This window comes from Spermophilus citellus (assembly GCF_964194105.1).
Source record: "Spermophilus citellus genome assembly, chromosome: 12".
Lineage (NCBI taxonomy): Eukaryota > Metazoa > Chordata > Mammalia > Rodentia > Sciuridae > Spermophilus > Spermophilus citellus.
Window position 1 is genome coordinate 77,969,881 of NC_138198.1, and position 13,170 is coordinate 77,983,050.

Here is a 13,170-nt window from a genome sequence, read left to right on the forward strand (position 1 = left end):
GACCCTCTCTCTAAATAAAATACAAAATAGGGCTGGGGATGTGGCTCAGTGGCCGAGTGCCCCTGAGTTCAATTCCTGGTACCCACCCCCGCAAGAAAAAAGAAAATAGCCAGGTGTGGTGGTGCAACCCCATAGTCCCAGCAGCTTAGAAGGCTGAGGCAGGAGGATTACAAGTTCAGAGCCAGCCATAGCAACTTAGCAAAGCCCTAAGCAACTTAGAGAAACCCTGTCTTAAAAATAAAAAGGGTTGGGGATGTGGCTCAATCGTTAAACACACCTCTGGATTCAACCCCTGGTACCAATAATTAACTAAAACTGTAGATTAAGGAGGAGAAAAAGAGGATTTGTGCTTGTAAATTATCTCTGAAAATGAACATCTGGCTCTCGTGTGACCCCACTTTTAGAAGCACCTCATGATTTTAGAAGGTCTGCCTAGCAAATATAGTGAATCAGCTTTATAGAGTATCATCCTCCCTGCTCCACTAGCCAGGGTTTATTAGCTGCTGATCAAAGAGAAAATGAGATGGAAAATTCTTGGCTTTCATATGTTGCATTCCTGATACCTTTTTCTGTTAATACTATTTTCAGGTCTGATGCTTTGGGGCAGATTCTCCCACAACTAGGTAAAGACTGGACTCATCAGGGTATCGCAAAGCTCTATCATTCCATTAATGAGTAAGTTTCTCTTCCCATGTGTCATCCTAGTCCAATGAGATAGAAGTTTGCTTTGCTCAAGAACTATATAAAAATAGCATAAATCATCAGTCCACAATAAATCATGTTATGGTCCAGGCATTTCTGCTCTGCCACCATTCATGGCGCTTGAGCTGTGTGTGCCTGGCACCAACTTACAGGTATTATCTCAGCTAATTCTCACAATGCTGTGCGTTTTGGGGACCACCTATATATATCATCATAACTATAATTATTTTTTACCTAGAATATGAAATTATGAATGTCAGTTACCATGTGTAACTTTGCTTCTTACAGAATGATTTGCATCCTACAGGTTGTCCTTATAAACAAGATTGTGTCTTTCCTTTACAGCAGATACTTTAAAGATAGTTGAAGATTTTTGTCCATTCTGTGTTTGGCTCTCGTGGACTAGATGCTCTGTGTATTACATCAGTACTTTTAAATTCAGCATAATCTGTGGTCACATATTAGCATAATCTGTATTCACATGTATCTCCATTATTCCCTTGGTGTTTTCCATGGAAAGGTGAAATCATTACAGTTCTAACTAGTTTCTTGCTAAATTCAAAAATCTGATTTTCATAGTATTTAAGAACTTTATTTGAATCTATTAAAATAATAGTTTTTTTTTTCCTTTTGCCAAAATACCTGGACTACAAAGGATGTGTTTTTGTTTTTATTTTCAGGAATGGCTACAAGTTTCTGTACTGTTCCGCTCGTGCCATTGGCATGGCTGACATGACCCGTGGCTACTTGCACTGGGTCAATGACAAGGGCACAATCTTGCCCCGGGGTCCTCTGATGTTGTCCCCCAGCAGCTTGTTCTCCGCTTTCCACAGGTACCTCTCCAACAAGAATTCTGGGTTTCCCTGTGTGCATGTAGGCAGGGACTCAGAAGAGTATGTGTTAAGAACAGATATTGGGCTCTTAGAGGTTGTCGGTCTGTTTCAGAGCTTCTGTATTTCTGTTCTTTGGCTGCCTCAAAGTATTGTGACTCATAATCTCTGTCAAATATTGTAATGAAAAGTTTTCTCCAACCCTAAACCCCATCAAATTTTTTTTTAATAGTAAGATTTGACTGGCAAAAGAGGAAAAAGAAGTGTACCAGTTACATAGGGTTAAACAAGTGGGGGTCTTGGGGGTGGTGTCGTAGCTCAGTGGAAGAGCTCTTACTGGGTTCAATTCTCAGTACCACATATAAATAAATAAAATAAAGGTCCATTGACAACTAAAAATATATTTTAAAAAAGAAAAAGTGAGGATTTGTGAGCATTAAAATCTTTTCAGGAACACACGTTAGGGAAAACTGCCATTTTCAGTTTGGTGATTGTATTTTTTGTTCTTAGGGAAGTAATAGAAAAGAAACCAGAGAAGTTCAAGATTGAATGTCTCAATGATATTAAGAACCTGTTTGCCCCATCCAAGCAGCCCTTCTATGCTGCCTTTGGAAACCGTCCAAACGTAAGTGTCTCTGGACCCAGATTCTGACATAGGCTAAATTCAGATCATTTACGCTGTCATAATTATCAACCCATTTTTGTAAGCAGAATGAAATGTTTGTTCTCTTCAGTATTTTCACTGGATCTATTCCACCTTTCCATGGCAACTGAAGAGGTCCTATAGGGACTTATAGATCTGTCCTAGAATTGTATACAGGATACTCTTTGTTTCTGTAACTTCAATTCCATTTCCCCAGGCAGCTCTGCCTCTTGTCCTTCATGGTTTTAAGCCATGTCCTTGTATCTACCCCAGAACCACAGTGTAAACCCTCCACCCTTTATTAATACTTCCCTGACCTGCCTCCTATCCTTTAGGGCCACCACATCTCAGATGTACCGAAGGTGTTACTTCTGAATGTATCTTACACTCAAAGGCCTTGCTTCTCCTTGGCTGCCCAAGTTTGCTTGATTCCCTCTACACCCTCAGGTGGCACCACACACTAGCTTCGGTTTGTCTAAAGCTCAATTCAGAGGCAAAATTATACTGCCCCGCACCACATGTTTCTGTAGAGTCTTCTCTTCATGCAGTGTTTCTGACTCACAGTAACCAGTGAAGCTTTTCCTAACATCTTCTTCATGTTTTCTTCTGCAGGATGTTTATGCTTACACACAAGTTGGAGTTCCAGACTGTAGAATATTCACCGTGAATCCTAAGGGTGAATTAATCCAAGAAAGGACCAAAGGAAACAAATCATCGTAAGTGCATTCCTATTCCTCAGCCAGCACCATACAGCAACAGTTGCAGCTGGGATTAGATAATAACTGAAATTAGACCTATCTTGGAGGATCAGAGAGCTGTTCCTCCTCTGGGTGTTTTCTCCTCTAGAATAGCTGTTTAAGTGATTCCTGACTACTCAGATATGTACGAGGAAGTCTGTGCCCTGGGATGGGACTGAGACCTGTCTCTGAACCTGCCTATGTGAAGAATCTGAATAAGCAGCTTTACAGCCCATGCACTGTGCCTTATCTTGATTTTGAAGTAACAATCTGCATCTCTTCCCCAATCCCTTCTCCTAGGTATCATAGGCTGAGTGAGCTTGTGGAGCACGTGTTCCCACTTCTCGATAAAGAACAGAATTCTGCCTTTTTGTGCCCAGAGTTCAGCTCTTTCTGCTACTGGCGAGACCCAATCCCTCATGTGGACCTGGATGACCTGGCCTGAAGTGGCACCTGTGGCAGGGGTAATGGGGAAGTGTAGTCACTCTCCTCACAGCAGGGAAGGTGACCTATCCTGTGGACAAGGATCCAGGGCTGACAGTGGGGCACCTGCTTTCTAGAGCAGGGACAGGGCCCCTGGAGCTGGCACAGCCACCCTCCTTCACCTTCCTAGGCTATTGCTCAGCCCTCGGAAGGAGGAGAGAGGGGCTCAGCCTGAGTTAAAGCCCTTGTGCTCTGTCACACATGGGCCTTCACACGTGCTTCCTGCGGAGTTGTGTACTGGGCACTCCTTCAATTTTCGTAACTTAAAAGGAAGAAAACAGAAGTTAAAGAACGGACCAAAACGTTACACAAAGTAAAGTGTTAACAATGTCTACTGAGCAGTTGAGATTGTCTCTCTATAACCAGGGCTTTCTTCAGAGGGTCCGGTCCACTGAACTGCCACAGATCCAGTTGTGATGCTGGCTAAAACTATCTGTGCACATCTTTCCTCTGGGTTCCTCCATTTCTGCACACTGAAACAGAATAGCTGCTCGCTGTGCCAAGTTGGGTGGGCCCCCAGGGCTTATGCACCAGAGCCACTGAACCCAGACCCACCAACATGAACTTCTGGGGAGAAAATCCCCTTGGATAATCGGTTTCTTATCTGTGACTACTCTATGGTGAGAGGCCTTTAAGTTATTTCTTAGACATAGCTGAAGAATAGATTTATATTTGATGTCTGGAATTATGTGGGATTTTGAGTTTCAAAACAAAGAACACCAACACAGAAATGCAAGTACACAGTTGCAGTGGGTCCTGGGGATAGCCCTTTTCTCTGTCCTTGTGCCTGTTGCCTGGCTTAGATGGGGCTTTAGGTATGTTGCTTTGGGACAGGTTTTCTAAAATTCCATGCTTCAAATTAGTCAGGGAAGCACAATGAAGCTTGTGTAAAGGCCACTAGCCGGTAGTTTTGGCTTTGTCATCACAACCCTATGTTAAATTCTATAGAAACCATGTGAGAAAGGGGTCTTGGAGCTCCTGTTGAGCAATCAGCCCTTCAGCAGTGACCCCAGACCAGCTTTCTAACTCCTCTGGCAGCTGGGGCACTTATGTGGTTGGCAAGTGCAGAGACTACCCTTTGAGACCCCATGGGGACAGAGAGATACTCATGCATTTGCACTAAAATATACATGGCAGCTGCATGGACTGGCCTGGTTGTAATGAGTTCGTATCAAATGTAGGAATAGAGAGCATCAGGGAAGGATTGTGTGCCAGAAGCCCCTCTGGTGTTGGTGATCAGCTGGGTGTTGACAGTCACTGTGGTTTTAACATCGAGAGAACTGTTCAGGGCTTTCAGGGGACTTGAAATGGCCCCAGGTCAGAGCCCTCCGTTGAGGAAGATGCAGGAAGCAGTGTTTTCCTGAGCTGAGGGGGAGCTGCAGATGCTTTTAGGTAGTTTCATTTCCAACTCCTGTGTGTCCCTGTCATCTTCTCGGGGAACTTCTCTTGTTTTAGTTTGCTTTACCCAAAATAATACTGATCTAGAGTTGGAGAAACGGGTGATTATTTTTCCAGATTGGAGAGTTGAAAGGCCCTGACTGATTGCAGCCTTTTTTCCCTAGTGCTGTTGGGTATGGAGGCACTGTTGAAACCCCTTGAACACAGTTCTCAGTGGCAAACTCTGGAGGCACATATTCCTAGAGAAGAGATGACACAGGCTTTCTCCAGTGCAAAACCTCCCCTTTAAATAGTGCTAAGGACTAATTGTTTAATGAGTTTATTTATATATAGTAAATAGGAGAACTAGGTTATGTTTATATGAAGTTCTACCCAGTTAGTGAATTAAGATTTTAGTAAAATATCCATGCAGTTTTCTTATTTCCATAGATGCCACCAGTGTGTCCTTTCAACTGCCTTTGATTTAGAGGAAGAATGAGAGCTTTATGTGCTTAATCTGTGCTTAGTAGGACTTCTTTGCATATGTGTGGTACAGAAAATCTTAATATCCATCCTCTTTTTAGGTTGTCCTTCACAATTTTTGACTAGTTTGTTTTTCTTGACAAGCTCTTCTCCTTGGATATACAGGCCTTCTGAGAGGATCCAGCCTAGTATCTGGATCTCCCAGCCTGTGTTGAGGGTAGCTGGTTCTTCTGTCTCAATGTCCACTAGCCCTAGACTTTGTTGCTGCAGATTGATCCAGTGGGTACGTAGGCTAATGACCGTGAGTCTTTTTCCTTGTTTAAAGGAGTCCCTTTTGCTGAAAGTAGATGATTACTATTGCTGTAATGTTAAGAAAATATTAAGTTTGTGCTGAACATCCATTGCCATTTGGTACAAATGACATTTGTTCTTTCTGTGAAAGAGAGATGCCCTTGAGTGTGTTTGCACACAATCTCTTAGGATGGCGAGTTGAAGCATCAACCTCACGCTGGCTCAGTGACAAGCAACGTCACAAGGACAGCTGTAGGGAGATTGGGCTCTTCTGAGTCATTCTTGTCAGTTGCTCCATTGGTGACATGACCCCTTTCCCTCTTCCCACCTCAGTCTAACTTTAGTGTTTGCTCTGATATCATGTGTTAAAGCTTGTACTGCTGTGGAAGTTAATGTCTGCTCTCCGTCAGGCTCTGCAAGGTACATGTGTGGACTTGGAGCATGCACACTTAGCGCCATAATCAGTAATGTTTCACTGTGTTCAAACACATCTACATAGAGTTTTCATTTGGAAAAAGAAACCTACTAGTTTTATGTCCTAAAACAAAAGCTGCTAAAAATCATAGGGAAAACCAACTGAGGAGGAAAGGTGACTAAGTGACTGAAACATGCTTCTGCCCTGAACAGCCCACTTGACTGTGGGCCTGCACACAGCCCTTCTCTAGTTGCTTTGAAGGTGAAGCAAGGCCTTTGAGAGAAGAAATGGTTAGAAAAAACATTAAGCACTTTCTCTTTTTGCAAGTTGGTGAAAACGGATTCATCCAGGGAGCTTTATCTTTTCAAGTATCATATTCACTCTGGGAAACCTTGTTTTCCCATGTTTTAGAGCATGCTGGGTTTTATTTAAAACTGGTTAAAATAAATGTTATTTCCAGGTGGAAAATGATTTTTGGTTTGGTTTGAGGGTAAGAAAGGGAAGGGAAACTGCTCTTTAATTTAATAATTACGTTCAGCCAATGATGAAGTATTTGATTATTAGACAGAAATATCACTAATAAGTTTTCAGTTGTCTGAAATTAATTGTAAACATCAATACAGTACTCTTTAGTTATGGTAAAGACGTCTTAAGATGAATGGCTCATATTTTGGTGCAGTGTTTGATGTTCAAAACAAAATGTTACAACAATAAACAAACGTAAACTCTGAGTGCATTTGACTCTTTCTTTCAAGGGACAGTTAAATCATATTCTCTATACTTTTGCCAGAAATTGATAATTTCCATAAATTAGCATTTTGATCTTTTCTGACACTTACACGATGTGTCTATGTGCTTATTTTTAAAAACTGATTCCATAAGTGAAGCTACACTCATAGGAACTAACCTCTCTTGCTTTGTAGGTTCTGCCAGCAAGTGATTCATTCATACATATGTAATTTCTCTTGTAATCTGGCTGGTGGACATATCAGCCCTTTAAAGTCCCCTAGGAGTTCTACTCAGAGTCCTGAACACCCCACCTTTCATTAAACCCTTCCTCAGGATTTGCCACTTAGCAGTCCTGATGTTTTCATTAGATCAGTGGGAGTCAAAGTGATCTTTGACCAAAAGCCCACATCCCACAGATTAAATCCTTTTCATCCTCTCAGATTGCTGCAGGGCAGCACATGTTGGATCACGGGTCCCTCCATCAGTGAGCTTTCAAGTATCAAAAAACTTGGTATTTAATTCCTCTTTACTATGATAAGAGGGCAGGGTGACAGGAACTATGAGTCTTTAGGGTATACTTTGGGACTGAAAATGAAGAACTCAGAGACTGCAGCATCTCAAATTATAATGAGTACAGAAATCTCCTAAGAGCTTGTTAAAGTGCAACAGGTTTGAGGGTACCCAAGAGTCTGCATTTCTGGTTAGCTCCCAAGCTAACAAGTCGAGCTTTATTGCTGGACTGGAGATCTCATTTTACTCAGCAAGGGTTAAATCAGCCTTAGATTTTACAGATAAAGAAGCTGAGGCCCACAGAAACTAATAGTTACTCCTTTGTAGGCATTCATTATATCATTTTGTGCTACTGTTGCTTTGTAAGAGCCTGTTAGCAGTTGGATGTCAGCTGCAGGCTGCATCTACCTGAAGCTGAAAATGTGGGCAGTCCAGTAGCAGAGCCGCAGTACTGATTTCTTCTTGGCACCGTGAGAATGATCTGAAGAGCTGCACAGTGTGACTGTTACACCAGTTAATTTCTTGTCGTTATTGCATTTTCCCAAACCTCTTGAATTATTCTTGGAATTCCACAGGACTTCTTGGGCAATAATTAGACCACTTGAATGCATGACCCTGTGCACCATATGTGCGCAGACTGTTTTGGGTCAAATGCTAGAGCATTGAGCAAGGTAGCTAACTATTCTGAATTACAAAGGTAGAGGGGATTAGTAATCTGTTAAATATGTTCCCTAATATCAGGAGAGGGAGCATTTTTTTGGTACAGGAAATCTTATTTCACACAAAGCTAAAAAACTCGGGGAAGTGATTATTTCTGAGCTGGTACAGATTCTGAACAGCACTGTCACCCTACTTGAAGGAGACAAGTAATTAGTCATCCTTCATGAAAAATGATGCATGGGGGGTTACTTCCTAACCTTTGAGGGTGAGATTGGAGAAAGCATCCCTGTCATCTCTTCCTGTCAGTGACAGAACTCAGGACAGGAACCAAAGAACTGGTATATTGGCATGTTTTGTAGTTACTGATTTCCAGGTGGCAAAAACTTAGGTTAAAAAAAAAAAATTACTAGACGCCAGGGAGTTAGAGGATAGAGCACTTGCCTGGCATGTATAAGGTACTGGGTTCTGTTCTTTCCCCAGAAAAAAAAAAAAAAAAAAGACATACATACATTCACACACTCTCAGGGAATTTGATTATAAAGGAAATGGTTTGCCCAGAACAGCTCCAGGTCCCTTAAGTAAGGGGTCAGCGGACATCCTTCCCTAAGCTTAGAGGCCCATCTCAATTGCGGTTCTGTCACATCCTACACCCAGTGGAGTTTGCATGTGTCCTTTTTTTTCTTCCCATCTTAGGAAGGCATAAGAAAAACATGAATGTTTAGAAAATGGATATGGGCAAAGCCATTTTCAGATCTACAGGTATGGACTTAGTCATGTCTCTGACCACAAGATACCCCTTTCAAACTGCAAATAATTTGTGGGAAACTATTTAAAATATGGTAGTCATTGGGAAAGCTAAGTAATGTTGCTAATCTAGAAATAATTTCAAATACAAAGTCCATTGATTTGCATTCTTTAATGAGGCCATTTGGTAGTGTTCCATGTGGGGGGAAAGTGTTTCAGTTAAGACTTGAGTACCTGGACCTTTTTCTCTGCAACAACTCTGATTTCAGAAGTTATAACCTCAGCTGGGGGTGTCATGGCACACATTCGTAGTCCCAGCCAATCAGGAGGCTGATTGGGAGAGTGGCTTGTGCCCAGGAATTCAGAGCCAACTTGGACGACATAGCAAAAACCCCTTAAAATTTTTTTAAAGTCATAACCACCTTAGGTTTGATGAAGCCCTAGGATTTGGTTTGTACCTCTCATGCACAGCTTCAAGGGTATTGACTTCTTGAAGGGCCATGCTCTGAAACTCTGCCCTACCCCCCACCACAGCCTTTGAGCTCTCTTGACCCTGTTGTTTTCCATCTGTATGAAAAGACAGGCTCTTCCCTTATAATCTTGCTGTTACATGTGGTAGGGTCTAGCTTTCATCTCATTTTATCTTGAAATAAATGCAGGCTCCTGCTATAATTATGCTGCTTTGCCTGTCTTGGATGCACAGAGCTGAAATGCATGTATTTTGGTAAATGAGTCAAGTTGCACTGAGGATGACTAAGTTGTGTGTGATGCACTAGAAGCAGCCTGTGGAAGAGTAGACAATGCAGTTGTTACCTACCTTCTCTCTGGTTACTGCTTTTCCATTGAGTGTTTGCCTCCTTTGGCACTGAAGTCTTTAGAAGGGGAGTGTGAGGAAAGAGGGTGTAAGCATGTGTGCCAACTGGGTTTTCCTGAAAACACTCCACTGCTTTGGGGGTTTTTTTCCATGAGACATTTCTAGGATAGCCAAGGATACACTGACAGCTGCTTTTAGCCAATTCACCAGCTGCAGAAACAAGGGGAGAGAACGGCCATTCTTCCTCCCTTTCCTGGACAGAGGTCTGAATTATAAAATAGTCAGCAGCAAACCTTGAGTGCTTGTTCACTTCTCCCCAGCTGCAGTAAGGGATGAGTGCAGTGGCCACCCTGTAATTTTCTTTGCAAACAGACCTTGAAACACAAGGCATTTTTATAGCTCAAGAGCCTCTTCTGCCAGCTCAGTGCAGGCCAAGGACACTAAAGCTCTTGTTTCTCTCGTGTGCACCTTCCCCTGGCTTACTTGACTGATGAACACATCTTCCCAACCTGGTTAGCGGAGTCCACATTGTGCTAAAGGGTCTGGTGTGCCTACAGGTTTCTGGGGCTGCTAATGAAGTATTACTGTGCCTGGGCCTAGAACAGTGTGTGCTTACTTTGGGAAGATGCCCACCTTCTCAGATGATCTCAGCTTTCAGAAGTGATCAGTTTTGTGTTGAGCCTCTTGTTGCTTAGGAACCTTAAAGAGTTCATAAGCTATGTCTTGTCAGTGATCTGTGCAATGAAGCAGTGAGGATTTGGTCTCAGCCTGGGACCAAATCTGCTGATTATATGTGAGTTTCCAGTCTTCCGTGGAAGAGCCCTTCTTTAGCTGTGGGATCATGGCGAACCCAGACCTCCAAGCACAGCTAGTCTGCCTTTACAAGCCAAAGACAAAACCCAGGCATACAGCCTGGTTGCTCATAGATAAGTTTTATAGTAGAGACTAATTTATGCAAGATCTTTCTACAGCCATTTAAAAAAAAAAAAGTCAATTGCCTTTCTGCAGTTTGCTTTTTAGCAGTAACTCCCAATCCGTAAGGCACCAGACTTAGAGAAGTAACTCAAAGTGGTTTTACATATTTATTGACACTCCCTGTCTTTGCACTTCAGTTGTACATGTCATCTAAGGAGCCCAACAAGTTTCATAAATAGTGTGTGGCACATCCCCTTTTGCAGTGGGGCCAGGGCCCAGTAAGCAGGGATGAGTCCCAGGCCATGGCAGTTAGCCAGGTAGGGAACAACCCAAACTGAACTCTGGGTCCCTGTACGGGGTGGCATGGGCCACGTTAGCACTTCAGTGTTTAAACTTTTCTCCCACGTGTAGTTTATGGAGGAGGAGACTGCTGGCTACCCACCACCACCAACGTGCCCCCCCACCTTCAGCCAGCTGCAGTTCCTCTCCAGCAGCAAGGCACCATCCTGCAGCCCTGCCCTCTGGGAAGCAGTGTAAACCTCCACAGGTAGCACCAGGTGTGTTCCCCAGGAACCTCGACGCGGAGCTGGAGGCTGGGAAGATGCAAGAGGGGAGCCGGATTGCAGGCAAGGGGGCTTTCCAAGTCTTCCAGTTGTCCAGTTAGAGTGACAGAAAAATAGGTGAACTCCTCACTACCTGTCTGCAAACTCTAAGGTGTGGTGGCCCAACAGCGAGGTAAGGCCTTTATCTTAGGGGCAGGTGGAAGGATGTATGCAGAAAACTCTAGATCAGTGCTCCAGTTACATACATAAACTGAATATATTAAAGCTTCAGAGTTTTTACAACTATCTCTCCCCTCTCCCTGGCCACCCTAGAGGTGGGAAAGGAAAGGATATAAGAAAACCCCACTAAAGGTGGAGTACATTTCATCAAAGTCTGTATGGGCCAACCTGCCCCCAGTTACCACCACATTGACACCGTCTCCGGCCTTCAAGTGCACAACAAGGTGGAAGGCCCCTGGGCCGCCGCAAGTGTGCACAGCCCCTGGGGGTCGGTGGTACTCCAGGAATTCTCTCTTGTACCCGGCTGTGTGCAGCTGGGCCACACTGGCATTGGAGACTGAGAGGACGGCTTCCACGTAGGCATCCCGCTCAGGGGTGAGAGTGGCTGTGATCAGGTAGCGCCCATCGTAAGGAGCTGTGAAGATCCCTAGGGGAGGAAGGCAGACAGGTGAGCTCCTGTGTCTCCTTCAAGGCATGTGATGCTGCTGCACAGTCTCCCATGAACTGATCAGAAACTTTAAAAAGCCTGGGGTACCCGGAGTTCTGTTGAGTTCTGCAGGGGGCTTCTATGCCCTCACAACAGGGGATTAGAATGGATGCTGACCAGGTGGGCCAGTGTGAGGATAGTGGCTAAAAATTACCAAAAGGCAATCAAGTCCCTCCAATAGCTTACAAGCAGCACGCTTCAGGAGCACCACATCCACATCAAATAACAACTGCCAGTGGCACCAAGGCTGATTGGAAAAGGACCACAACCTTACGCCACCTGTCCTGTGGGCTCTTCCCTGGCCTGGTTGGCTCAGGCATGCCAGGAAACCATGCTTCTCTTGGGATTGCCCAGTGGTCCAGACAGGCAAGCAAACCTGGGTGGACAGTGGTGGGCTGATGGGAAAGGAAGACGGACGGCACTGTCAGGAAGCCTGAGGTAAGCTCCATCCCCACTATCCTCACAGGGTTCCCAAAACCCAGGGCAAAGGGCATGGGGACAATGCAGGCACTGCAGACAGACTCCAAAGTATACATTTTTAAGTAATTCTGTTTACAGTATGAGACCCAAATGCCAGAATCCTCCCCTTCTGGAAAGAACACAGCCCCATTCTTAGCTCTGTTCATCATAAACAAGATTCTGGAGGAAGCCTATTGCTTGCCAAGTTCCAGGGGGTTAGAGTGACTGTCGGATGTGGAGAAAGAGTGGTGCTCCGTGGCCACTAGAGGACAGCTGGGAGGGAACTGGTCACAGTGCAATAGTCCAGGGCTGTCAGAACGTTCTTAAGTACCATACAAAAATGAATGACCCTTCAGTGATGAGGGACCAGCACGCTGACCTCATGACTAGAGAACGTGGCTGCTCACTCGCCTCCACAGTCCTGGGCAGAGCCGCACATGCCCAGGGTGAACTCCCTGACCCCTGGGGAGTGGGAGCGCCCCACCTGCACTGGGGTAAGAGGAGGCAGCACCACATTCGCTGCAAGTACTCACCAGTCTGGGGGTTATAAACATCCCCGTCGTTTACCAGCACCTTGTTGAAGAGGACAACACCACGGTCGCTGGGGAAAGGCTTCTGGGTAAGCCCAGCAGAAAAAGACACCAGAGCAGGCCCTGGAACCCCTGCTGGGGGAGAGGGGATGTCAACACAATGGCAATTTCCGGGGGGGGGGGGTCTATCTGGAGCAGGGACAGGTGACGGGGCCAGGAAATCAGGCCTGCGTCCCAGACCCATTTTATTCACCTGAAAGTGGCAAAGTACCCAAGTGCCAGAAGGTCCCCCTCATCTGTCATCAGCAGTCAGCTAAGGAAGCCTGGGATTGGACTGGCTCTGGTTAGAAAGATGAGAGAGAGACTGTGTGTGTGTGTGTGTGTGTGTGTGTGTGTGTACACGGCGCACATGTGTGCAAGACAGGTAGACTATGACCATGAGAGTGACTAACTGCATGTGTGAGGAAGACAGGTATATGCATGTGTAAAACTGCTTACAAGCGAGGGGCAGGTTCTGGGTGCATAAGAAGAATCATTTAGGGAGCTGGTTACTTATTAATGAGCCCATAAAACCTGGGT

At 44.6% G+C, this 13,170-nt stretch overlaps 2 protein-coding genes across 4 annotated transcripts in view; one reads left to right on the plus strand and one right to left on the minus strand.

Annotated features, from left to right (window-relative positions):
- The window catches only part of LPIN2 (lipin 2), a 72,313-nt gene extending 68,855 nt beyond the window's left edge, over positions 1-3,458 (plus strand). For both annotated transcript variants that reach the window (XM_081263747.1, XM_081263748.1), the window contains 5 exons: positions 589-675; positions 1,383-1,535; positions 2,043-2,157; positions 2,788-2,891; positions 3,213-3,458. In XM_081263747.1, the coding sequence (XP_081119873.1) occupies positions 589-675; positions 1,383-1,535; positions 2,043-2,157; positions 2,788-2,891; positions 3,213-3,357 (604 nt within the window). In that variant the 3' untranslated portion in view covers positions 3,358-3,458. The remainder of the gene's footprint in view (positions 1-588; positions 676-1,382; positions 1,536-2,042; positions 2,158-2,787; positions 2,892-3,212) is intronic.
- A 7,023-nt stretch (positions 3,459-10,481) lies between these two features.
- EMILIN2 (elastin microfibril interfacer 2) overlaps positions 10,482-13,170 on the minus strand; it is a 52,113-nt gene continuing 49,424 nt past the window's right edge. The window contains exons 7-8 of one of the 2 annotated variants that reach the window (XM_081263323.1): positions 12,595-12,726; positions 10,482-11,542 (exon numbers count right to left, since the gene is read on the minus strand). In XM_081263323.1, the coding sequence (XP_081119449.1) occupies positions 11,205-11,542; positions 12,595-12,726 (470 nt within the window). In that variant the 3' untranslated portion in view covers positions 10,482-11,204. The remainder of the gene's footprint in view (positions 11,543-12,594; positions 12,727-13,170) is intronic. The other variant, XM_081263324.1, reaches the window with a different exon arrangement.